General features: G+C 42.5%; 1 protein-coding gene across 3 annotated transcripts; it reads right to left on the bottom strand.

Moving 5' to 3' along the window:
- Positions 1-332: 332 nt before the first annotated feature.
- On the bottom strand, positions 333-26,408 carry ATP5F1C (ATP synthase F1 subunit gamma). Of its 3 annotated transcripts, XM_089653431.1 has the most exons (10): positions 26,284-26,408; positions 20,063-20,097; positions 19,272-19,403; positions 15,329-15,533; positions 8,597-8,740; positions 8,439-8,503; positions 6,508-6,663; positions 6,146-6,242; positions 4,267-4,295; positions 333-454 (listed from the first exon to the last, which is right to left on the bottom strand). In XM_089653431.1, exons 1-9 carry the CDS (start codon positions 26,322-26,324, stop codon positions 4,289-4,291), a joined length of 882 nt encoding a protein of 293 aa, XP_089509557.1. In that variant the 5' UTR covers positions 26,325-26,408; the 3' UTR covers positions 333-454; positions 4,267-4,288. The 3 variants fall into 3 exon arrangements, with proteins under 3 accessions (XP_089509557.1, XP_089509558.1, XP_089509556.1); XM_089653432.1 differs by lacking the exon at positions 4,267-4,295; XM_089653430.1 differs by lacking the exons at positions 333-454; positions 4,267-4,295 and having other exon boundaries at positions 6,142-6,242; positions 26,284-26,363.

Here is a 26,408-nt window from a genome sequence, read left to right as displayed (position 1 = left end):
CTGTTTACAGAGTTCTCTCTGTTAATGCAGAGCTCTGTGCTGTGATTGGCCATAGTCGATCAGCAAGTGCACAGCCAAAATCACTGGCTGTAACCTGCTGACAAACGCGTGCTGTGCGCACATGCACCTGAAAACCTGGAAATGCACTGTGATGTAGATGTACGTCACAGTGCCTGGCTGTGCTGCCCACTATCAGTAAATGTACTGTTAGCTGGCGGCAAGTGGTTAAATAAAGTTTTAAGCATTTTGTAAACATCTCTCACAAACACTGCACATATCCCAAGTGTTACATTAACATAAAAGAAAAACATCCCAAGGCCGTAAACACAAAATAATGTCCACGTAAGTGTTTATTGTAATATAATTTACAAATATTGGTTTTCTTCATAAAATGAACCAACTCTGTTGCAGATGTAAAAATCCACAGATAGCCAGGTAAGCCCAATTACATTATCTGAAAAGGAAAGGGATATCTTATTATGAAAGTTAAGAAAACACAAAACAATATTTTTTTAAACAAAGGCGTGATACGAGAACAAATATATATCAGATTATTTACTGCATAGAAAGTGCAAAAGGTGCATTTTTATAATCTTGAATCCCAAATCAGACTCAAATCCCACTGGAGTGGAGGTTCCAAAACGTTTTCTTGGTCCTCCTCAACAGTGGAAATTTAGTGAAGTATCTTACAACAAAACATTGGTAGATATAAATACTTTTGATCCTGTGAAATGACTAGATGAACAATTGCTCAGGATGGAAGACTGGTTAGCCACACACTGACCATATTTATAAAGCAAAAGGACCAATCTGTACAAAGCTTTCCTAGGAGGAAAGAGCACAAACTGAATGGGTTAAGCTGGCCATACACTAACAGGAACCTACTGAAATTTGCATAGTGGGTGCCCCGTCGCTGCCAAGCAGAACGTTGTTTACCAAACATGTGCATTCAGTCAGGTGCAGCCGCTGTTCAAGTATTCTGGCAGCCAGGGCATTTTTCCATCCAGCCATAATAATGTATGGCCAGCTTTACACTGTGATGTACTAGTAGTGTAGCTATACTAGGAAGGACAGGCAGACGTCTTAACAGAGGAAAGTCTTTTGTCAGATTTAAATAAAAAAAAAAAAAAGCACACCTCTACAAAAGATATTGTTGATTGTGGGAATTTATTTCACATTTAAAAACAGATTTAACATCAAGGCTAGCCAAGAGCTCCTATAGCTTAATACAGGGATGTGCAATTCATATAGCCTGACGCCAGGGACACTTAGTTCCGGGTACCAGGCAGGTAGTTTTTTTTTGCCTTTAGGGCAAGCAGCAGGGCTCATCTGTCTGGTGGAAGCATTCAGGCGGCAGCGCTGCCCCCCCAATTGCTTCCACACAGCCCACAGTGCTAGCCGCCGCCCCCTTGCCCATTATATGTCCCGGGCTGCGCTTGCCCCATCTGCGGGCCCGGGACCAGTTAGTGGCTGCCGGCAGTATGTTGGGATGCGGTTATAGAGGAGGGAGGAAAGCGGGCATGTCCCCTCCCCTCCTTGTCCTGACCCGGAAGTGATGTGACGTCACTGCCAGGTCCCTGTTGACAGATTCCCAGGCATCAAGCCCATATGTCTCAAAAAAGGGAACCTGTCACCAAAAATCACCACATTTTGTCCCCATGTGATAAAAAAAAAAAAAAAAAAGTTAAGTAAAAAGTTTGGTTTTTTAAACTTTTACAAAATGTAAGTTGCACCCAAGAATATATCCGCGCCCCCCTCCACGTTTTTCAAGACCCCCACCCCCACATATGTACACACGAAACGTAAAAGCACATGCTGGGGCGCCTACAAATGAAAACTATGATTGTGATACACGTTACAGATCGCCGCGCACGCCAGAATGAGAGCGATAATTCTAGAACCAGGCCTCATTCGTAACACTAAACAGATGACTTATAATGAGCTTTAAAAGTGTTGCCTATAGAAAATATAGAGTACTAAAGTTTGTTGCCGTTTCCCGAGCACACACAAATTTAAGGTTTGACATGTTGGAAATCTATTTCCTCGATGCAACCTCGATTTTTATATTTTACAAAAAAATTGGATAATTTATTGCTTTTTGTGCCATAAAATTAACTTAAGTGTATTTTTTCTGAAACCTTTGTGATATCGTGTGACATAAAAATTGGAACTACCGCTATTTTATTCTCTAGAGTCTCAGAAAATATATCATGTTTGGGGGTTGTGTGTAATCTTCAGGCCTTGAATGATTTTTTTTTTTTTTAAACGTGCAAAAACGGCTCTGGCAGCAAAACGGATAAAGGATAAGTCCGACATGCCCCCTTCCTGAGAAGCAGCCAATCGGTGCTCATTACACTGCCAGGTCTCTGCCTTCCCTGCTAGTCCCTGGGTGTGGTGCTGGAGAGAGGCAGGGAGGGGAGGAAGAGATAAACAGCACAATGCTAAAATTATTAAACGTTTAAGTCACCATAAAGCTCCTTTGGTATTGAAAAGCCCCAGACATTCCATAAAGCACCTCAGATTTCAATACGATTTTGGTTAAAATGTATTTATTTTTATCAGGACAAGTAGATTGTCATGAGGGACAAGTAGATTGGGGCACCAATTTAGTCCCTGGACAAGTAGTTTTTTCAAACATTTCCACACCCCTGCTTAATAGTTCTTTTAGTTCTAAGGCTTCAATATTTTATATCACAAAACGAGTATGTGGATGAACAGTTTTTGCTTTCCCTTTCACTGGCCACATGCAAGGGTCGGACAAAAATATAGAAACGCTACATGATTTCCAGGTATGAAAGTGACAACATGTTTTGTGTTGGAAGCGGAAGTGATGTAATGTGCTTTTGTTTCCGCTATGTGATGAGACGCATAGCTAACAGATTGGAAGCTTCACTTTCATCATTCACTGCGTGCGCTGCTGTTAATGCAGAGTCATGTCAGAGCTTATGGAGCTTCAAAGAGGACAAATTGCTGGTGCCCACTTAGCTGGTGCCTCTGTGACTGAAGCTGCCCATTTATTTGCTGTGTCACCAGGTACGGTATCAAAGGGTATGGCAGCATACACGGTTTCCGGATAAATATCATCTGATATGCATAAGCACAGTTGACATGGTCAACTGACTGAAAGACAAAAAGGACATTATGCAGGATTGTGACCCGGAATAAGAAAACAACTGCTGTAAAAGTGACTGTAGAGCTCAATCTCAGTCTTCCAAAGCCCGTGTCCACAAACTGTACTGAGGGAACTCCATAAGCAAAACATTCACGGTGAGGTGCAATTGCCAAACTGCTAGTGATTTATTAATGCGCAGAAGAGGCGAGAGTGGTACAACATCCATAAACTTTGGACTATAGATCACTGGAAGACTGTAAAAATGGTGATGAATCAAGCTTCACACTGTTCCCAACCATTGGACTTGTTTACGTGTGACGAACACTGTCTTGACTAGGACTGTCTTGTGTAAAGAATGGTGGCGGTATCTTGGTATTCTGTAGGCCCCATCATATTCTTGAAAAGGTAGAGTCACTGCCAGTGACAATGTACAAATTTTGCCCACCATGTGCACCCCATGGTGCAGACATGGTCTCCGAAAGACAGCGTCATTTACTAAGGTGATAATACTCCGATTCACACAACTGGTGATGTCAAATCGTGGTTTGACGAGCATGCAGACAAAGTCTTGTATCTTCCCTTGGTGCCGCAACTCAATATTTTGCCACTATGGCCAATCTTGGAGAACAAGGTCCGGGCTAGTTTTTTTGCCTCCGGAATCTCTGTGAGAACTGGAATGGTTTTTGCATGAAGAGTGGTATCAGATTCCATTATCCACCATCCAAGGCTTATATTTGTCAATTCCCAGGAGAATTCAAGGCATCTTGGATGCCAAAGTCGGTACAACACCATTACAACATACAATTAAAATTGTTAACATTAGTTAACAATTTCATTCTTTTACATGGTGTTTATATAGTTTTGTCCAACCCCTGTACTTGTTCCAGATCAGTGACACAAAGTATTAAAACCAGAGACAACCAGGCAAGGTCACCAATTTTGTAATTCCCTCACTCCAGGCTAATTTCAACCTAATTTGGCAATTTAAAAAGTATAGTAAAGAGAGCCTTATTAAAGTATATATCATGGAGGAAAAAACAAAGACCCTGCAAATACAACACAATACAACTGTTCACCATCAGTCAGCAAGTGGTAAAGTACATAAAAAGGTAAATTGTATATTTCTTTGATACAATAAAACTAAAATATTTTACCTGGTGACAATGATTCTTATTTTCAACTCCTGGTAAAAGTGTTAGAAACAGAACAAGCAAGTTAAAGCACACACCATGCAAAATGCATAAAATGTAAGAAGGATATGCATTGTTAAGATAGAAGCTACAAGCTTGTTTTAACAGGTTATTTTAAAGTAAAAAATCATATGCTCAAACACATGCAAAACGAAAACCGCACTATACAATATGTAAATGTATATTCAAACTAATCTGTACAACTGGAAATCCTACATGCTTGTGTCCTGTACACAGTTGTCTATCCTGATGAAAGGACTAAAATTACTCACTTTTCAAAATGGAGTTTTAAAGCTGTAGTAACCATAACTTGCTCATTTGTGCTTACAGGTATATAAAAAAAGCTTACCTGTATGTACAAGAAATATCTCCTAAAATGTGCACTGTTTAGGAGATATTCACTACTTCTGCAGTCAGTGAAGTCACCGCTGCATGCACTCAGGAGGGACAGCATGCCGTCAGTTCAGAGCACTGTGCGCGGGAGTGACGTCATTGAGATTCAGCTATTCAAGCAACCGAAGCCCCCAAAAAGATAAACGGGTGATGGAAACCCTGTCACAGCATGCCGTGAGGACTTCATTTTAAGGTAAGTCTTTCATAATGTGCTATTATGCTGTTAACGTCCAAGGAGGAAATCCCCCCCCCCCCCCCCAACAGCCTTTACTGCCGCTTAAAAACAAACTTCACATCTGATTGACAGAGACACAGCATGAAGGTTTACAGTACTGCATATGAAACGTGTTACTGCAGCTCCTGTAAACTGCTGGTGGAGATAGGACCACACTACACCTGTGCACAAAGGCATCAGATGCATATGTGGGTGGGTTCTATTTAAAAAGAAAATATCTTTTTTAAACATATTTCCTTAGTGCTTCAAATTATTTTAATCGTTCCTGAACTAGAAGAGCCAGATAGTGTATGGAACACAATAGAGCAATCAAGAATTCTTAGGTGCACAAGCTCAGGCGTCTACCTTGCCGTCTATTAAAAGGCTCAGCCAAGCATCAAAATGGTTCTAAAGCTTTAAGATTTTTTATCTAAAAGCATTCCCTGCACTAAGGTTAAAAAAAAAAAAAAAAGTTCCATTACCATATCATCACCTCACCATCTCCCTTTTACTTGCCCGAGTCCTCACTCAATCCAGCACTGTGCTCATCTGTAGCAGCTCTCCTTTACTCTGCTGTGTGTCTATGGACACCAGACATGCAGGTCAACTTTGAGCCTGCAGATGTGCTCCCATAGGAAAAGGCTTTCTATCGGGGGAGAACTGAGAAGAGGAGCCAAGAGCGTGGGGGGGGGGTTCTCAGAAGAGAAGGTTCAGGCTCCATGCACACTGGGTGTTTCAATAATGCTGGTAACGTTAGCTGTGTAAAGTCACGCTAAAAACGTGCGTTTTTCAGAGTATTTGCATTAGCGTTTACTGGTGTTTTTTAGAATTGATTTTTCCAAAGAAATATATATATATTTTTTTTTAGCAAAAAAAAAAAAAAAGTCCAAAACACTGGTTTGCCGTGATTTACTGCGTTTTTCAGCGTTAGAGCGTTTTTACAGCAAAAAAACTCCTCTAGAAACCCACTGGTCCTGGGTTTTTTTCCAGCCAAAAATGTCCTTGACAAAAAAACGTTGATTACAGTCTATGTGTGCATGGACTCATAGGGTAACATGCTGGGGAGTTTACTGGCTGTAGAAAAAAACATCAAAAACAGCAGCTGTAAAAACATCCAGTGTGCATGCAGACTCATGGCTGTTGCGTGCAATTCCATTGCGCAGAGCAGAAATTAATAAATGTGTGTGTTACAAAAAAAATTAAGCATTTACAACCGCTTTAATTCCTTCTACTTACAGGGCAGCTGCTCCAGAGATAATTTCAATAAGCTCCTTTGTGATGACAGCTTGGCGGGTACGGTTGAAAGTCAATGTCAATTTGTCAATCATTTCAGCTAAAGGAAAAAAAATGTAATGTTAATGAAGTAACATTTGTTCCACAATTACATTCCCAAATAGCTGGACAATTCCCACACTTTTGAGCCTATGTTGTGGACAGAAATGGATGCTCGTTGGGTCTTCACAAATGCCCAGTAAAATTTCAGGAGACTGCTGAATGCCACAATCCATGCTCACAAAATGTATCAGTAATACTAGAAATCCATGAAATAAACATTGACATTTATGATTATTCCTTATTTTCAGCATAGATTTACTTACAAGCATTCTTGCTGGCATTGTCCATAGCAGTCATCCTAGCACTCTGCTCACTTGTAGTGGCCTCTTTCAATGTGTAATAGATGATATTTGCCAAAGTAAACTCCTGGTAATTTCTCAGCACATCTGCATCAATGTCATCATAAATACTGATACTTTCTGGAAAGGGAAAAAATTACTATGAGCACTGGTTTCTAAAACACATTTTCTCCACATTCAGCTACCATAAGTGTCTAACATACATATGTAAATACTGTATTCTATGCATCTATATATATGAATATTTTCCACTAAAGAAATCACCAATATACCAACAGTCTTCAAAAGGCAGGAGTTGTTCCAAGAATCTTCTTTACCCTTTGCCACCACCACTGTATCTATTATACATGGAAAGAAACTCAAAGCCACTATAGCATTTGTACGTGAATTCACCCTGTGGAAGTGTAAACTGGAAGCACTTCGCTCTGAGTGCTTCCATTCCTAGAGCTGTTTAACTCTGGACACTAGCCATGAAAGAAACTGACTGGGCACAGGCTGAGTACAGAGGTGACATTAGGGCTTTAATAGACCCCTGATATACTATATTTCCAACAGTATTGGGACACCCCTCCAAATAATTGGATTCAGGTGTTCCAATCACCTCCATGGCCACAGGTGTATAAAATCAAGCACATAGGCATGCACACGGCTTCTACAAACATTTGTGAAAGAATAGGTCGCTCTCAGGAGCTCAGTGAATTCAAGCGTGGTGCCACCTGTGCAATAAGTCCATCCGTGAAATTTCCTTGTTACTAAATATTCCACGGTCAACTGTTAGTGGTATTGTAAAGTGGAAGCAACTGGGAAAAACAGCAACTCAAAAACGAAGTGGTAGGCCATATAAAATGACAGAGCGGGGTCAGCGCATGACAGTGCGCAGAGTTAATAGCTAAAGACCTCCAAACTTTGTGTGGCCTTCAGATTAGCACAACAGTGTGTAGAGAGCTTCATGGAATGGGTTTCTATGGCCAAGCAGCTGCATCCAAGCCTTACATCACCAAGTGCAATGAAAAGCGTTGGACGCAGTTGTGTAAAGCACGCCGCCACTGGACTCTAGAGCAGTGGAGACGTGATCTCTATAGAATCACACTTCTCTGATGGACGTGTCTGGCTTTGGCAGTTGCCAGGAGAACAGTACTTGCCTGTCTGTATTGTGCCAAGTTTAAAGTTTGGTGGAGGGGGGATTATTGTGTGGGGATGTTTTTTTCAGGGGTTGTGCTTGGCCCCTTAATTCCAGTGAAGGGGACTTTAAAGCATCAGCATACTAAGACATTTTGGACAATTTCATGCTCCCAACTTTGGGGAAAGGTTTGGAGATGGCCGCTTTCTGTACCAACATGACTGTGCACCAGTGCACAAAGCAAGGTCACGCTCTAAAATGTTTCTTGGATGGGTAGTAAACAAGTGACTGATATTACTAGCTGCTAAATGGCCTTATTACAGCAGCAAATGCTTATCCCTGCAAGTTAAAAGCATAATGTGCATCGCATACTAGCACATTATGAAAGACTTGCCTTAAAACACAGCCCTTCAGTGGCATGCTTTTATGGCTGACAGGGCTTCCATCTTTACCCAATCTTCCTTCTGGGTTTGTGGGCTGTAGCTGTTTTAATGGTCGAGCTGCAATGACATCACTCATGAGCATACGGGAAAACATGGCACAGAGCTCTAAAGGGATGGCATTAGTACGCCATCCCATTCAGAGTGCATGTGTAGGTGACACTGAAACAACAGCGCACATCTCCTAAACAGCGCACATTTATGGAGATATTTCTGGTATCTACAGATAAGCGTTATTATAAGCGGTGTTTACTACCGCTTTAATAATGGAGGAGAGCACCATGAGGAACAAATATACATAATATTATTCTATTACAAAATTGGTCAACCCTCACCAGAATTGGCAACCGTGTCTACAGAAAAGATTGGCTTTTCTTCAGTCTTGTAGGAGATTACAGACCTGCAAAAATACATGGCAACATTAGTTTTCTATCATATAGAACAAACATTCTAAAAAAAAAAAAAAAAAAGAGAAGGGGAAAGTTTTATAAACCTGAATCGATTGAACACCACAGATCCTTGGTCAAATTCATAGCCAGAGTTCAGCAGCTCAGAAGCAATAACTGAGGCATCACCAAAAGTAGGCGGCTTTCTACCAACTTCTTTAAAGTTGATCAGGAAGTGGTTACCATGAGTCCTTAAAAAATGGGAAACCAGCGTCAATAGGTTTTAAAATACCTTTTCTAAGAACAGAGAATTTACTAAAATCACCTTGCAAAACACTTAACTTTTGATATACTGAAGACATCACATTATTACAAGTTATGTTTGATAAAAAGGTAAACTACTGGTTTTGCAGGAACAGTTGCGTTTTTTGGGGATTGAGTGCTGGTCATGTTTGGCATTGATTTTTTTTTTTTGGGGGGCCTGATAATGGCTATTGATGGAATAAGATAATGGGGCTATGAACTAGGTTAAGGGTTTATTATAAAGCTTAAATTAATAAAAACCCTATACTGAAAAAAGGGAGGCTGCCATTGCTTAGTTCGAGATATTCTGAGTTTCCTTACCAGTGAATGCTGATCCAATATTTTCAAAACTACTCAAAATCACAAACCTGACAGTAACAGGCAGATCAGGAGCTCAGACTTTACTTTTGCTACGTAGTTGTTCCAGGTCAGTGCCTCAGTAAATATTGACATCAGAATAACAATCAGGCAACTAGTATACACAGCAGGGTCCATTCTGTTAGCCCCTGCAATTCACTCAGCGTAGGTTTCATTTAAGGACTAAAGTTAAGAGGTAAAGTGGAAGGCATGTCAAAAACTACCTAAACGCAATCCTGCTCCCACCCCCATTCTAAGCCTATTCTATACACCCTGTAAAAGGATAGATGTGTATACTTACCTGTTCTAAACATGCTCCAGTCCAGTCACATGATCTCTCTATCGCAGGGCTTAAAATTTCAAGTCCTGAGCTACTAGCCAGGCCTTAGAGTTACTCGCCACCAACAAACACACACACAGACACCTGTATACACACACACACACACACACACACACGTACATACACACAGAAACATGTACACACATGCACAGAGACACATGTATACACACACAGGCATGTACAGACACGCATACACACAGATACATGTACACACAGAAATACACACGCACAGACACATGTGCATACATACACACACACGTACATGCGCGAACACACACACACGTACATGTATATACACGCAGACACATGTACAGATACACACATGAACATACATACACAGACACACACCCCCCCCCCCCCATAAAAAGTTGCAGTACTTCGTTGTTCACTCACAGATCCAGGTACTGCACTCTAGGGGGAGGCAGAGAGCACAGCACACACTCCTTGCTTTGCTTTTACTGCGCTCAGCTATTGAGCGGTCTGACGGCTCCCAGTGCCAATGACAAATCTGGCCTGAGCTCCGAGCCTGCTCAGCAAGAGGGCCCTGGGGGAAGCACTCGCCCCTACCATAATTTCCACTCGCCATTGGCGAGCAGGTGAGTGGAAATTTCATGCCCTGCTCTAGCGGCAGCTTCAGTGAAGAGGAAAAATCACTGACAACGGCTGCAGAGCCTGGCAAATGAGGTCACCAACAGGCTTACTATGGGGAATCTGTTGTTGGCAATCCCTCTTCTACACTGATGAAGGCATTGGGACCCGATAATGCGATCAGACCAGAAGGCCTCTGAATAGGCAAGTATAGACATCTTTCCTTTCACATGGTGGATAAAATAGGCTTAGAATGAGGGGTGGGATCAGGAGCAAGCTTACTGAAAGCGGAGTTCCACTCACCCTGTCAAAAAATAAAAGTCAGTAACTACAAAAACTGTAGCTGCTGACTTTTAAAAAACAGCCACTTACCTGTCCCTCGGTCCCCCGGTGTGTCCCCCGCACCCTGTTTCACCAGCCGTCCTGTATTCCAGAAGGCTGGCATCTTCAGTGTGGGCACCCGGCTGTGATAGCTTGTACGAGTAGCGCTGCGCTTCATGAATGGTCCTGTAGTCTTCTGGGACCTATCACGTGTCCCAAAAGACTACAGGGAGTTAGGGAGGACACCTTCCGCTTCCAATCACCTAGGCGATTGGACCGGAAGTTGGAGAGGGTACCTGTCAAATTCGGGTACCCGCTCCCCTTGCCCCCAAAAGGTGCAAATCCTTAATGGGGAGCATTGCCTTAAAGCAGAACTTCCACTTTTGGGTGGCGCTTTGCTTTAAGTCTTGACTTGCCTTGCACTTAAAGTGTCAGGGTAGAAGCTTGCCTTTAGTGTTTAGGTTAATGGTTGTGGTAGCTTTTAGGAATAGCATGAAGGTCAAGGGGCTGCTTGTGCTAACAACAGCAAAACCCTATGTGGTCTGGCTTTACCTATCCAACCTAAAAGACTCACTGCACCCTCCGTATAATTCTTACTATATGAAAAGATTCCTCTCCAAAACTGGCATTATATTACGCCACCAATACTACTACTCTATGAACCTAAACTTACACCTCGCCCTCAAAAAAGGTTTCTCCAAGTAGAAAAAAAAAAGTTATCCTAATAATCATGTATATGCAGCTAAAGGCCTCACACAAGGAGTCACATGAACTTTTAACTGCCTTTCAAATTACATTGTATTGCCAAAAAAAAACTAAAAAGTGGTTCATTACAACTATTCATTTTTACAGGAAAAATTTACAGGCAAATACCTCCTGTTTTAAGAAGGCCCACCCCACTTTAAGTTAACTAGCATATTGTTAAAAGAGAAGTATGCCAAAGCTCTTTTGGCCATACTTCTCCTGTGGGTAACACGAGTGCACACCTGTGACCCAGATTTAGCCAACATCACAGAGCTGGCCCAGGCTCTGCAGGGATCCCAACAATAATGTCGGAATCCACCCAGATGCCTGGTCAGCAGCTGGCTCATCCTCTCAGCGCACTACTGACAGCTTGAGCCAGCTGCTTCCACCTCCTCCACAGCCCAGCACTCCAGTGAGCACTGGAGGGGCAAACAGAGCGGACAGGAAAAAAAAAAAAAAAAATGGACATGCATACTGGTCCACACACCCAATCCACCACATGCCAGTTTATTCTGCTGTAATGCCCAGGTCACGCTATGAGATGATCATGCGTTTCCTTCATTTCAGTGACAATACCCAGTGCCATCCCAGAAATCATCCCAACTATGACAAATTATACAAAATTCGCCCACTTCTTAATTTTTCCCCCCAAAGATTTACTGAAGTTCTTGTCCTCGATAAAAACATGTGTGGACGAATCCCTTGTCCACTTCACTGGCCGGCTAGGAATTAAGCAATATATTCCAAGAGGGCGAGATATGGAGTAAAGCTCTACAAGCTTTGTGAAAGAGCCAGGGGATATTTATATGCGTTCTGCGTATATGAAGGCAAAGATTCCCAGCTCTAGCCCAAGTGCCTAACCTACATTGGAACAAGTGGAAAAATTGTCTGGGACCTGGCTTATCCACTTTTCCAAAAAGGCCATCACATTGGCATGGATAATTTCTATACCAGTCTGCCCCTTTTCCGCACCTGTACTGTGATAAAACCTTGGCCCGTGGTACCTCCCAAAAAAACAGGAAGGGCTTCCCACAATCTCTAGTGAATACCAGGCTACAAAGAATCAGCATGCCTAAGAAACAACGAAGTGCTGGCCCTGAACTGGAAGGATAAGAGACGTTTACGTCCTGTCCACCATCCACAATGACACCTTGGTGGAAATTACTGGAAGACATGGTCCGATTCAAAAGCCTGCGGCCATCCAAGATTATAATCTCTACATGGCGGAGGTGGATTTTAACGATCAGTTGTTGCAGCCCTATTTAAAATCAAATTTATAGAAGTTGTCACGTTCCTTATCAGCAAGGATCCCCCCCAGAAAGAATTTGTTCAGATTCTTTGAGCAGACTTCATGACAGCCGCTTCCCTGAGAGCATTCCACCAACAGAAGCAGGTTGAAGATGCCAAAAAAGACGTCAGGTATGCAGCAGAGGAGAAGTTAGTTTTCACTTTCCCCCCTGTCCCTCCCAACCAGGCCTGTGCATCGGAGACTGCACGTTACTAAAATATTAGCCCATATTTCAAACTGCCTGCCATTTCCCCGTTTCAATATCTCTGCTGATCATTTGCCTGCTGGCTCAACCAACCATGCCACTGCCTTCTACCTTAACCGACCCCGGCCTGTTTATCATCTATGACTTTGCCTGCCGTTTGCAATGTTTGTCCATGTTTCTGCCTTCCACCTGAACTGACCCTGGCCTGTTTATGGACTATGCTTCTGCCTGCCGTCTGAATTATCAACCACGTTTATGCCTTCTTCTTGGATGGACCTCGGCCTGTTAATCGACCATGTTTTTTGCCTGCTGCTTGGATTGATACTTTGCCCTACTACTGTAGTAGTAGGATTCATGATAACACAGGGGTCTCTCATATGTGAGGGGTTTCAGAGTAGAGAAAACCAGTTTTTGGTTTTCTCCGGGTTTTGTAATTCCCAGAACAGGGTCTGTTTGTCTGGAGGCTTCAAAGAGATTGGGTGGGACGAAGCCTCTATCCCTGTGCCCTGGTCCTATATGACCAAGGCCCTAAGCCTGATGTTCCTGCCTGCTGCCTGGACCAAGGCTTTGGCTGTGCTGACCATATCTCTGCCTGCTGCCCAGGGGCGGACTGACAACTCATGGGGCCCTCGGGCAATAGGGGATCATGGGGCCCCTGTGTCCTAGCCCAAACTCAAAAAAGCCTATGGGAAAAAAAAAAAAAAAAAAAAAAAAAAAAGTACCAGGGGCATCTCATGGGGCCCCCCTACTGACCCCGGGCATCGCCCGAGTTTCCAAATGGTCAGTCTGCCCCTGCTGCTGCCTATAATAACCCAGGACATTTTATGGACCATGTTCCTGCCTGCTGCCTGGACAAATACCTTGGCTGTGCTGACCATATCTCTGCCTGCTCCCTGTAATGACCCAGGACATTTTATGGACCATGTTCCTGCCTTAACCATTCTTTGGCTGTGCTGACCATATGTCTGCCTGCTGCCTGTACTGACCCAGGACTTTTTATGGACCTTGTTTCTGCCTGCTGCCTGGATGTCAGCCTGCTGCCTGTATTGACCTGGACCTCATACCACAGGCAATCTTTTGTTTACATTGTTTTCTATACAGGGTTTGTTGATTTTTGTGTTACACTTGTTGCAATGCTGGGCACATAATCTGTACAGACATTGAAAAGGTCTTGCACATGTGTTATCCCCATAATCAGGAGTAGCAGAATGTATTTTGGGGTGCAATTCTTGTGTCCATGCTGTTTTTTAGAAATATCTTATAGATTGACAACTCTGTGTTAAAAAAAAAAAAAATACATTTTCATTTTCTTTCCACATTTTCGAAAACTTTTGGGAAAAAAAAAAAAAATGAAATGTTCAAAAAAGACTCATTATGCCTCTTACAAAATACATTGTGGTGTTTTCTTTCCAACATGTGGTCATTTTGTGGGTGTTTCCACTTTCCTGTTGTTCCAGGGGCTTCAAAAACGTGATTGGTTGTCAGGAAATTTGATGTATAATTTTTGCCCCTAGAACGCCTAAAAGGTGCTTCTTGGATGTTGGGGCTCTCTAAGTGGCCAGGCTGTGGAAAAGTGTCACATGTGGTATCCCCATACACAGGAGTAGCTGAATGTATTTTGGGGTGTTATTTTTGGTATGTACATGCTATGTGTTGGAAATTAGACAACATTGTGTTAAAAAAAAAAAAAAGTTTTCATTTTCTTTCCACATTTTCCAAAAACTTGTAGGAAACAAAATGACATGTGCAAAAGACTCATTATGCCTCACAGAATATATTTTGGGGTGTCTGCTTCTCAAAATGGGGTCATTTTGTGGGCAATTCCATTGTCCTGGTGTTCCAGGGTCTTCAAAAGTGTAATAGGTAGTCAGGATATTAAAGGTGTAATTTATACCCCTAGGTCACCTGAAGGTGCCCCTTGGATGTTGGGCCTCCCTGTGTGGCTAGGCTGTGAAAAAAGTGTCACACATGTGGTATCCCCATACTCAGGAGTAGCAGAATGTGTTTTTAGGGTGTATTTGCAAGTATGCATATGCCGTGTGGGAGAAATAACCTTTTCATATAGCAATTTTGTTGAAAAACAAAAAAAAAAAAAAAAACACACCTTAATTTTTAATAGAATTGTGGAAAAAGTTACAACTTCAAAAAACTCACTATGCCTCTGACTAAATACCTAGGGCTATCTACTTCCAAAAAAGGGGTTGTTTGGAAGGTATTTGTACTGTTTTGGCTTGTGTCTCAAGAAATGAGATAGGACATCAGTACATCAGGTGTGATCAATTTTCAATGATTGGTACCATAGCTTGTAGACTATTACTTTCATAAAGACCAAATAATATACACAGATTTAAGTTATTTTTTTACCAAGGAAATGTAGCAGTAAACATTTTGGCCAAAATTTATGAAGAAAAATTACTTAATTTGCAAACTTTTACAACAGAAACAAAGAAAAATGTGTTTTCAAATTTTTTGGTCATTTTTTTTTTCAGTTATAGTGCAAAAAAATAAACCCAGTGCTGATTAAATACCACCAAAAGAAAGCCCTATTTGTGTGAAAAAAACTTCATATGGGTACAGTGTTGCATGACTGAGTAGTTGTCAAAGTTTGACAGTGCTGAAAGCTGAAAATTGGTCTGGGCAGGAAGGGGGTATAAGTGCCCAGTAGGCAAGTGGTTACATGTCTTTATAATTACCTTTGCAGTAAACCTCTCAACTTGTCCCCAATTCCAATCACTTTAACTTCTTTTCCACTACCAGCGAGCGAGGAAATTTCACTTTTAATAGCTTTAGCCACAGATGTATGAATAGCACCACAAAGACCTCTATCAGAGGACACACCGATAATGAGGTGATTTTTCTTGTCTTCAGGAGCCTTAATTTCAGCTTTGTCATACAATGCTAAAGGAGAGAGAAAAATATTTAGCACTTTCAACTGACAATTTATACAGAATTGCTTGGAAAACTATACCTTATAGAACCCTGTTCTGAGAGAGATACAGACTGCCACTGCTAATATCTTGTGTTGCATTTGGTATACATTTATGTCTGTTTTATGAGTTTTTTCCTCAAACTTACAGAAAAGGATCTGTTTGTTCATTTGTCTTAGAAACAGAAATCAGATTACTTTTGAATGTTTGAGTGGACTTTTAAAACAAAAGCCTTGGTAGCAATTAACCAAGCTGTCTTCGACAATGAAAACTTAGATACCATTGTTGAATGCTGGGCTCTTTTTTTGTTCTACATTTAATTAAGCAACTGAACGTGTCACGTTAATCAATGGTTAATAGCTTCTGACATACACTATATTGCCAAAAGTATTGGTCGGCCTGCCTTTCACACACAAACCTTAATGGCATCCCAGTCTTAGTCTGTAGGGTTCAATAATCAGTTGGCCCACCCTTTGCAGCTATAACAGCTTCAACTCTTCTGGGAAGGCTGCCTACAAGGTTTAGGAGTGTGTCTGTGGGAATGTTTGACCATTCTTCCAGGAGCGAATTTGTGAGGTCAGGTGGCAGCATGCTTTACACCACTGCATCCCAGGGTTTGCATTGCACTGGTGATGTAAGGATGGATGCAGCTGCTCGGCCATGGAAACCCATTCTACAAAGCTCTCTATGCACTGTTCTGCTAATCTGAAGGCCACATGAAGTTTGGAGGTCTTTAGCTATTGACTCTGCAGACAGTTGGCGACTCCTGCGCACTGTGCGCTTCAGCATGTGCTGACCCTGCTCTGTCATTTTACGTGGCCTATCACTACGTGCCTGAGTTGTTGTTCCCAGTTGCTTCCACTTTGTTATAGAAGCACTAACAGTTGACCGGGGAATATTTAGTAGTAAGGAAAGTTCACGGATGGACTTATTGCACAGGTGGCAAACTATCACGGTACCACGCTTGAAATCACTGACCTCCTGAGCACAACTAAGGCTACTTTCACACTGAGGAGTTTTTGAAGCGTTTTTGTTAAAAAAAAAAAAAAAAAAAAAAGCGCCTGAAAAGCTCAAGAAAACACTTCCCTATGTATGTGAATGTATATGTATGTATGTTTTCACAGGGACGCGTTGCGCTTGTGGTGTAAGAACTCATGCTGGCAGCATCTTTGGGGCATGTGTGGAGAGTAAAAAAAATAAAACAAAAAAAAAAAACGCCCCAAAAAACGCCTCTTCCCATTGAAATCGATGGAAAACGCTTGAAAAGTACCTCTAAGAAATGTTTTTGGTAGTTTTTAAGTCACGTGACCTGTAAAAACGCTCAGAAAGTGTGGCAAAAGCGCGGTAAAACGCTTATGCGTTTTTGCAGCGGATCAGTGTGAAAGTAGCCTTACTTTCACACTGATCTGGCGCAAAAACACAGCAAAATCGCATAGGTGTTTTTACTGCGCTTTCTGGGCTTTTTTTTTTTTAAAGGACATGTGATTTAAAAACTGCACCAAAAACGCTTCTCAGATGCGTTTTTGAAGAGCTTTTTGGGCATATTCCATTGCTTTCAATGGGAAGAGGCACTTTTGAGGCTTTTTTTTTTTTTTTTTAAACTCCCCAAACATGCCCCAGAGATGCTGTAAGCAGGAGTTTTTACACAGCACCGCAAGCACAATGCCTCAGTGTGAAAACATACATAGATATACATTCACATACACAGGGAAGCCGTTTACTTTAGCTTTTCAGGTGCTTTTTTTAAAAGCAAAAACGCTTGAAAACTCCTCAGTGTGAAAGCAGCCTTATACATGCCATACATGGGGCAAATTCTGAATTTTCTTTAGAAAATCGCAAATTTTGTGCATTTTGTAATCCGATGGCACCACTATTGATTTCGAAATTCAACCAACCAAGCCTTCAATTTCACCTCATGGTGCTATAGAAAAGAATTTTCATGGCCAAGAATTTTCTTTTCCTGCCAGGTCACAGCTCATGCTCATTTTTGTTTTTGTTTATATTTCCCATACGACTGTCCCAACATTGATTCAAAATTCTTAGAAAAGATTTTTGAAAGAAAATTCTTTCAGAGTTCGACCCATGTATGGCAGGTTTTATTCGTTCACAAATGTTTGTAGAAGCAGTCTGCATGCCTAGGTGCTTGATTGTATACACCTGTGGTCATGGAGGTGCTTGGAACACCAGAATCCAAACATTTGGAGGGGTGTCCCAATACTTTTGGCAATACAGTGTATATGACCTATGGCATGTATGATACAATAGTGCCATCTAGAGGTTGAATTGGAGAATGTGTCTCCCATTGAAACACAACCAGTCCATTGGGACTGAACTAACAGCAAGTGGGAGGAGCTGTTTCTGCCAGTGTATAATATTATACAAACAGTATAAAAGGTCTTCTCCCACCTAGAACAACCACCCAATTACTCTGTTCATGCATTTCAAAATATCAATGTCAGGATGCTGAGAACAGTAGAACCAATCTCCCCCTTACCCCACACATGAACCTGATGGGGAACTGACTGCCTGTGCATTGTGATTGGCCCTGGCATTTTATGGTGTCTGTAATTGGACTGGCATCTTTCGTTGATAGGGTACAGGCAACTTATGCTGCCTGCATCAGAGCAAATAGCTGAGCAGCAATTGTGACCAATAGAGGCCTTTCACACTTTAATGCTGTACACATGTAAACGCTTCTCAAATTTTACATTAATACAGAGCACTTTTTACACAGGATCTAGCTGCTACCTTCTGCCAGCAAGATCCTGCGTAAAAGCTGCAATATTTTCATACAAATATAGCAGAATCATCAAATTAGCAATGGTACACTGCTCACTTCAAGTAAGACATACCATATCCAGCATTCAAAACTTTCATATCCCACCCTTCAGGGAAAAAAAAAAACACTTTAAAAAGGGTTAGTTCACCTTTTAGGAAAAAAAAATATAAATGCACGTTTTTTTCCTTACAGGAGCCTGCAAAGCATTGTATTCATCATCAGTGCATTATTGGCGCAATGCCAGGCTCCTGTACACTCCCCTTCCAGACCTCTGGACAGGCTTTCAGTTTGAAAGCTTGAAGAAGAGTGAATGGACTACAAGCAGACAGGACAGGAATCTTCATTGATACCATATGTGCAGTCCTAAAATGAACTGGTTTTTGTTAAAAACAAATTGTCAGTTTGAAATGAGCTAGTTTTCCAAAGCATTAAATGAATTCTCCACCTAAACCAGTACTAACAACAAACACTGACGAAGCCCTACTGAAGACACAAGAAAAAAACCCCCAAAACTACCCTTGCTGTAGGGGCTCCCTACACTGCAAGGGTTAAATGTTTGTTAAGTCTAGGGATAGAGTGTAATACTTACACTATTCCTTTTGTGGAGGTTTCCTCTACACTGTGCAATCATTCCCCCAAAGCCTCTTCTCTTCGACTCTCAGGCTAGCGGTGTCACATTCTATGTAGAAACCAGTAGCCCTGTATCATACACAAGAACCGCCTACAACCCAGAGCTTCAAAGAGAAGAGGATAACATCAGCCTGCTGAAGTGCGAATCAAGGTAAGTATTACAGCTTATTCCTCTACCCCTAGACATAAGCATTTAAACCTTGCAGTGCATGGGTAAAGGGGTCCGCTACAAGAGTAAATTGTTACCATTTTTCTCCAAACCTGGAGAAAAATTCTATGAAAAATATCTAACAGAAGTACCTAGAGCCCCTGTTCCATATACTCTAGCTGGTTTCAGCTCCCTCTCAGCCTTTGAATACTTTGCTGCGGCAACCATCTTCATAGATTTGGTAATCTTCTGGATGTTCTTGATAGATTTCAAACGTCTTGTAACTGTAAAGCAGATGAGTGACAATGAAATGCAAAGCCAATTTGCATACAAACAAAAAGGAAACAAAAAGTTGTCTTGCTTAAAGTGGTGGTAAACTCTACCCACAACTTTATCACATTTAAATCAGCATAAAAAGCACCGATTACTGCATTTAGATGTCTCCTTACTTGCTCTGTTTTCTTACAATTCGTCCCATTCTTTGTAATGGTGTCATTGGAGCATGCACATCTCTCCCTCGATGGATGGCACACTCTGTGTGCCATCCGTCCATTGACAAGTTTGCCGTGTCTGTATTTTCCGCTCCCTGCGGCACTGCACTGAAAAACCATGTGACTGTCGGCTATGTTCAGCGGAACACAGTTGCCATAGGAATGATGGAACGAGGCTTGGCTAAGAAACGATCGCACATGAGCGAGATTACAGCAAGGACTACGTGAAAGGGCGGAACTCAGAAAACAATACCTAAGACGGCGCCAGGTTATCGCTGGAGGCACAATTTTTAAAAGATGTAAAACAAGTAATAAATATGTGATTGGGGCTGAATTACAATGAACAATGATTGATAATCACCTAATATAATGGACTAGATGGAAAACAGCATCGGAGTGGGAGAGTTTACTACCGCTTTAATTAACAAGCATCTTAAAATAAAGCTACTTACTGTCTTTCAAAGTTGCCATGTTCCTGACTTGACCCCTTCAAGAGAAAAGTAACAGAACAATGCTTTAAAAATACAGAGGTATGATAGACAGGTTTGTTATTGCAATGGTTTAAAAGGAAGCAACAAAATAAAACAGTAATTTAGATGCATTATTGAAAGTAGCCAAAGAAATCCATTAACATGATCCTCTATACTACATCTATATCATAATTATCTGAAAACCAACCAGATTATCTGTTTTCTCTACTGCTTATATCATTCCTATATTTCATATGCCAACCTTTTCTCCATTACAGGAGAAAGCTTTTTTTGACCCTACTTCTTCTATGGATAACAAAAGTGCTAAAGCCCGTTGTCACTCAGCTGCTCCAGGCTCTGGATCAATTCTGACTTTAACATCGGGATCCACCCAGATGCCTGGCTCAGTTTCTCAGCAAGCCACTGAAAGCATGAGCCAGCCGCTCCTGCCCCCCCCCATAGCCTGAGGCTCCAGTGGGCGCTGGAGAAGCAGGGCAGAAAGCTCTGTATTCACTGAAGACTGATCAATCAGCGTCCTTTGATCACTTAGTTCTCAGTCTTAGAAGCAGCAGGGGACAGATGCACCAACCACCTAGGTGGGTGTGTGTATTTTTTTTTTAATATACTCTATATTTCTCTTTCAAGGGCTTAAAGAACTACAGTCCAACATATTTAAATGGAAGGTATTTCGGGATTTTTAGCTAGAAAAGTAAACTACTCGGATGAACAGAGCCAACCTTTGAAAATTCTAGTTGCCTGACAGTTGCTATTGTGTAACATTGTAGGGATACATAGAAACAAATGAGGACAGCAAGCAGGACATATTCAGTATGAATGTCACAAAATTCACAGAGCCTGTCTTCTACAGAGGTGCTGGGGGAAGGAGTTTCAGGAGGTGGAATCAGCACAGGAATCACTGCTTGTAGGCAGCAAGGTACCATGCTTTAGGTAGCCCTTAGAAATCAAAAGTAAACAGCAGAGAAGAAGCTGCAAGGAATCCAGAGTCCAGGAAGTTGTGGAAAAAGATGGCCAGGAGACAGAACTCACAACATGGAAGTAGATTTTGCAAGCAAGCTTACATTGAATTGTCAAAAATAACTATTGTTTGTATTATTACATTGCTGATGTTACAAAATGAAAGTATATGCTGTGACCATAGGTTTCCTTTAAGGGGAGCTACAGCTCCTCCAAGCTAAGTGAGGGACAGCTGTTGGCGCCTGTGCTATCCCTTTTAGTGATACGAAGTGCATAGGCTCTCCCACCCACAAGTTTGGAGAAGCAGTGTGTTGCAACCTGGAGGCAGCAATGGTGGATAACAGGTTATGCAAGTGCATTTTCTCACATATTAATAGAAAATGTAGTAGGGAATGTTGTACAGTTTGCTTTGGATGTATTATGTTAAACTGTGGTGCATTTATTACCAACCATTCCACTAGCTGCACCAATCTTTTCTCTGCTGATAAGTTACACTACCTCTGCAGAAGAATGTTCTGGGTGTTCGGATGCCTGAGCCTGTAATGATGCTGGAGTTTGGCTGATAAAAATACAGAGCACAGAGAAAGTCCAGGCAACCGACAATCCTTTAAGTGTCATATGCAGAAGAAAGGGCAACGAATGATGGTGTAGATGGGGTTACAGATTATTTATTCTTTTATTTGTGGGCAGCAATATTTGTTTAGGTTTCTTATTTTGCAGCAGTTGCTTTAGGCCTTGTTCACATGGTGCATACTAAAACGTACACCCGTGGAGTGCTGCGTTTTCCAGCACGGGATGCACAAGTATTCCATGCAGACAGTCATAGTGATGTCAATCGTGATGCAGTGGCTGCTCCCAATCTGACATTTGTGAGTGCGGGGGCATGTTTCTGAAGTCACAAAGTCTGCATATGGAGAGATGCACCAACTACAGATGTCAAGCAGCGACTGTGTTAGTGCAGCAACTGCGTTCTTGTGAGCAAGCCCTAATAGTTTCACTGTCACCTTACCCATAACAGTCCATATTCCCATCGCACATGTTGCTGGAATAAGCCCTCAAAAGTACCAGGTGCTGCAGTGACCACCAGCTGGATATTGAAGTATGCACCACAAGACAGTGTAAATATATCTCAGCACACCATGGATCTTCAACTAAGCCTACATATTTTTTTTACTGAAGAAAGAACACATTACAAACAAAAAAGTGCAACGTTTCAGAGCTGTGCAGGGCCCCTTCATCCAATGTTGCACTTTTTGTTTTGTAATGTGATCTTACTTTAATAAAAACAAATGATCAGACTTAGTTGAAGATCCGTGGTGTGCTAGCGAACATTTACATTGTGTCACCTTACCCATTCACAGCAAAGTGCTAGTGTTTGGAAAGGACCCTCGTCCCTGTACTCTTACCAGCACTCCCTCACTACGCATGCAAAGAAAATAACAGTGCTAACGCATATGGAGGAACATGAGACCTTCCCATGTGTCAGTGCTTGGCTCAACTTTAGTGCAGCCTGCAACACAGATCTGGGGAATGATGCTAAAGTAGAATAGGAGTGAGGGGCCTTTATAAACACAATGGGGAGAATGTATTCAAAATCTGGAGCAGCTGTGCATGCAACCAATTAGATATAGGCTAAGCTTGCTCAGTTAAACTTTGAAAATGAATGCTAGAAGCTGACTTACCATGCATAGCTACTCCAGATTCTGTCTGTTCCAGTCTTAGTAATGTCTCCTCAATGTCACTCTGTCCTACATGGGCAAGGAGACAATGTCCCTTCTAGAAGGAAAGATGAATATAACCCACAGTTGAATGGCTGCCTTCCCACTGCTCTTAGATTTGCTGCAAACAGATTGTGAGAAATCTCATTGGGAAATCCTTTTACCCATTTCCAAGTGACTGCAAAGTCCCAGCAGGTGTGCCTGTCTGTGCAGCCTCAACAACAGCACAGAATCCATAGAGCAGTGACTTCAACTCACCGGCATCCGTTGTTCTGAGATATTGTCACCTGTAAAACAGTCAATGCCCACCAGCCGCAAAGACAACCTCAGCGGAGCTTGGCAGTCACATGACTAATTGCGCAGCAATCATAAGAGCAGAGGGGAAGACATTGTCTAAAGTGATAATTCATTTTCATTTTTTTTTTTTTTTTTTTTTTTTTTTAAGAAGAGGGTATACTTACCTGCTCTGTATGATGATATTGCACAGAGCAGCCTCTTATCTCCTCCTGGTCCCCCTGCCAGAGCTGTCCACTGCTTCTTTCCAAGAATGCCCCCCACCAACCAGTGCGGTGCTAAGGGGGCACCTGTGTGGGCGTGCTCACGAGCCAGCCTGTGTGAGTCCATAGATACACACTGCGCTGGTAAGCCACACCCCCCCACACACACACTCCCTCCTTACAGGATTTTGACTGACAACAGGAGACTGTAGCTCCCATTGCTCTCAATGTCTCCTGTGAGACCAGGAAGTGGAGGAGAGTCTGGCTGCAGCTAGGACAGTGCTGGATAGGTGAGGAGACATACATACGTGTTTAGAGATGGGGAGGTACAGGTAGTGGGCAACTTCACCCACATTTAGGATAATTTGCCCACAGTTCCTGCCCACAGTCTTCTAGGACACATCACAGGTCCCAGAAGGCTGCAGGACCATTCACAAAGTGCAGTGCAGCTCATGCATGCGCAGTGTGAAGCTGCAAGGAATTACAGCCGAATGCCCACAGTTAACACGGTGTCAGGGACCCAAAGATTGGCAAAGAACTGGCCCGGATGAAGACAGCGCTGTAATTGCTGACTTTTAATTTTTGCTGAACCTACTGGGGGATGCATCACATCACATGCAGTCCAGTGTGTTTACTTACTGCATGAAAAATGCATGGATAGTAGGTTATATGGTTTCCAATGGCATAGTTCACACCAGTGCAGTCAGTTTCAGTATGTTCCAGTAGAAAAAAGTGCAACATACTGCATTTTTTTCTGCACTGTACGGTACTGAAACTCGGGACAACGCATCAAAGATGCACTGGATCGCATCTAAACATGCCAAAAATGCACATGTCCTAATTTAAAGTAAAGGAAAAAAAAAGTGGGGAAAATGCACAGGAATGCATTGAAAACATGCATGTACAAAAGCATCTGGAACACACTGTGGTGTGAACCGGCCCTGAAGCTCCTGTTTAAGCACTGGTTCACACCAAATGCGATTTCAAAGTGGTGCAATTTGGTCCCATTTAAAGTGCCATTTACCTTATAGTCTATGAGAGACAGATCACACTGAAGTGGTGAAAGAGTAATGCACATCACGATACTTGAAATTGCACCTATTAAGACAGTGCCATAGAAATACATTTGATGCGACTTCAGCTGCGATGTGTAAATCGCATGTCGCACCTGAAATTGCAGCGGTGTGAACCAGGGATATGTAGAGAATGCACGGATGTCAAAATATTTAGACTGTAGCAGCACTGTATGATGCGAGTTATTTTATAACCCTTGAGCTGATTCACACATGTGTGGTGCGGATTGAAGCTCAGGTTTCACAGCTAATTGACAGTAGTTGTTCAGCGCTTCACGTTCATGTCAGGTTTACATCAGGTTCAGGACAGGATTTTTATCCTGTTCACACGTGTGGTTTAAAAACGGTTCTCATAGAAGTCAACAGTCTGTAATCTGCACCTGAACCAGACCACACTGCTCCGAAATCGGACTTGACTCTTTTTCAATCTGCACTGCCAGTGCACCAGACATATGTGAACAAGCATTATAGGAAGCAATGTTATTATACGTGTCATGTGGATGTGGTTCAAACCGCATCCAATCTGCATATATGTGAACCAGCACTTCCTGTCTACCTTTTGTCTGGACCTCAGCCTCCAGTCATCCCTCACAAACCAGCAATCAGACACTGGGGTGAATAGCACTAGGAGCCCATTGGGCATTGTAGGAGTGCTAACAGGGAACACGCGGACAGGAGGGGATAGCAGAGCTGTAGAATTGCTGACATTTCCCCATTAACCACTTGCCGACTGTAGATAGCCGAATGGCAGCTTCACCGTGGCCAGCCACCCCCGGGGATCTCTGTGTCCTACAGACACAGCTGATCACGTGCTATGGTAAAAGGCCAATCACAGCAGCATTTTACCACGTGATCAGCCATGTCCAATGACACAGCAGATCACTGGTAAATGCAGTTGCCAGTTATCGGCTGCACTTTCCTCAAGCTGTCACAGCGTGTAGAAAGTACTGCAGATAGCTGGCAATTGTCAGAGGCCGGATCGGCACTGATCATCAGTTCCCTGATGATCAGTGCCCAGCAGTGCCACATCAGTGTTGCCCATCCGTGCAGACTCATCAATGCACATCACTGAAGGAGAAGAATTCTCCTTGCTCACCTGTGTGCAAAATTTTATAATAGAAACAAAAAAAAAAAATTTGTTTTTTTTTAATTTTTGCTCTTTGTTTATAGCGCAAAAAATAAAACACTCAGTGGAGAGTAATTACCTCCAAAAGAAAGCTCTATTTGTGAGAAAAAAAAATGATAAAAATTTCATATGGGTACAATGCTGCATGAAAGTGCGACAGCGCTGAAAGCTGAAAATTGGCCTGGGCAGGAAGGGGGTATAAGTGCCCTGTAGGCAAGTGGTTAATCAACAGGTATGAAGGTGACACCATTCTGTTCTCTGTAAGTGGGGTCACCCTCCGGCTCCTGTCTAGAAGAAGTGAAGGGATCACAAAGTTGTCCAGACAGAAAGATTTCCTGGGGCAGATAATAGAGGACAGGAGAGGATGGATCATGGACTGTAACCTTGTATCAGAATAAAGCTGAACGAATCAACATCGTCATCTGCTGACTTCATACAGAAGGAGGTATCAGTCTGGACTCAGCTGTATGAGCAGAGAGATGAAGGTCAGTGGGGGTCTCCATGGTGACAGGAGGGTGACCCCGGCCATGACACTCACCATGTGCCCTCCATACAGACACAGGTCACCACCTCCTACATACAAGCCCCAGTACAGAGAAAGTCTATGGAGTCTGCACTCGTCTCAACTTTTCTGTCATTCATTGTCTGTGACACCTCCAGGTTCAGGGAGCCTGCTGCGGCCTAGTACACCCCCGCCCCTTCACTGAGGACACCCCGCACAGGGGCACACACACGCCGGCCACCTCCTCGCCGCTCTCCTTCCCCACCGCCCTTCCTCCTATCTCCAGGAATTTAGCGTTGGCCGCCTTCTCACCATTGTGGCTGGAAGATGAGGACGCTGCTCCGGGACAACATGGTGACTGCAGGCAAGGTCAGTCAGCGCAGGGCGCGCATGCTCAGCTCGGGGACTGGAAGAGAGGGCAAGAGGCGGGGACTACG

Source organism: Staurois parvus, unplaced genomic scaffold, assembly GCF_062004578.1.
Source record: "Staurois parvus isolate SC_StPar_1 unplaced genomic scaffold, SC_StPar_1.0 ptg000712l, whole genome shotgun sequence".
NCBI classification, from domain to species: Eukaryota; Metazoa; Chordata; class Amphibia; order Anura; family Ranidae; genus Staurois; species Staurois parvus.
This window is presented reverse-complemented; position numbering and strand designations above follow the sequence as displayed.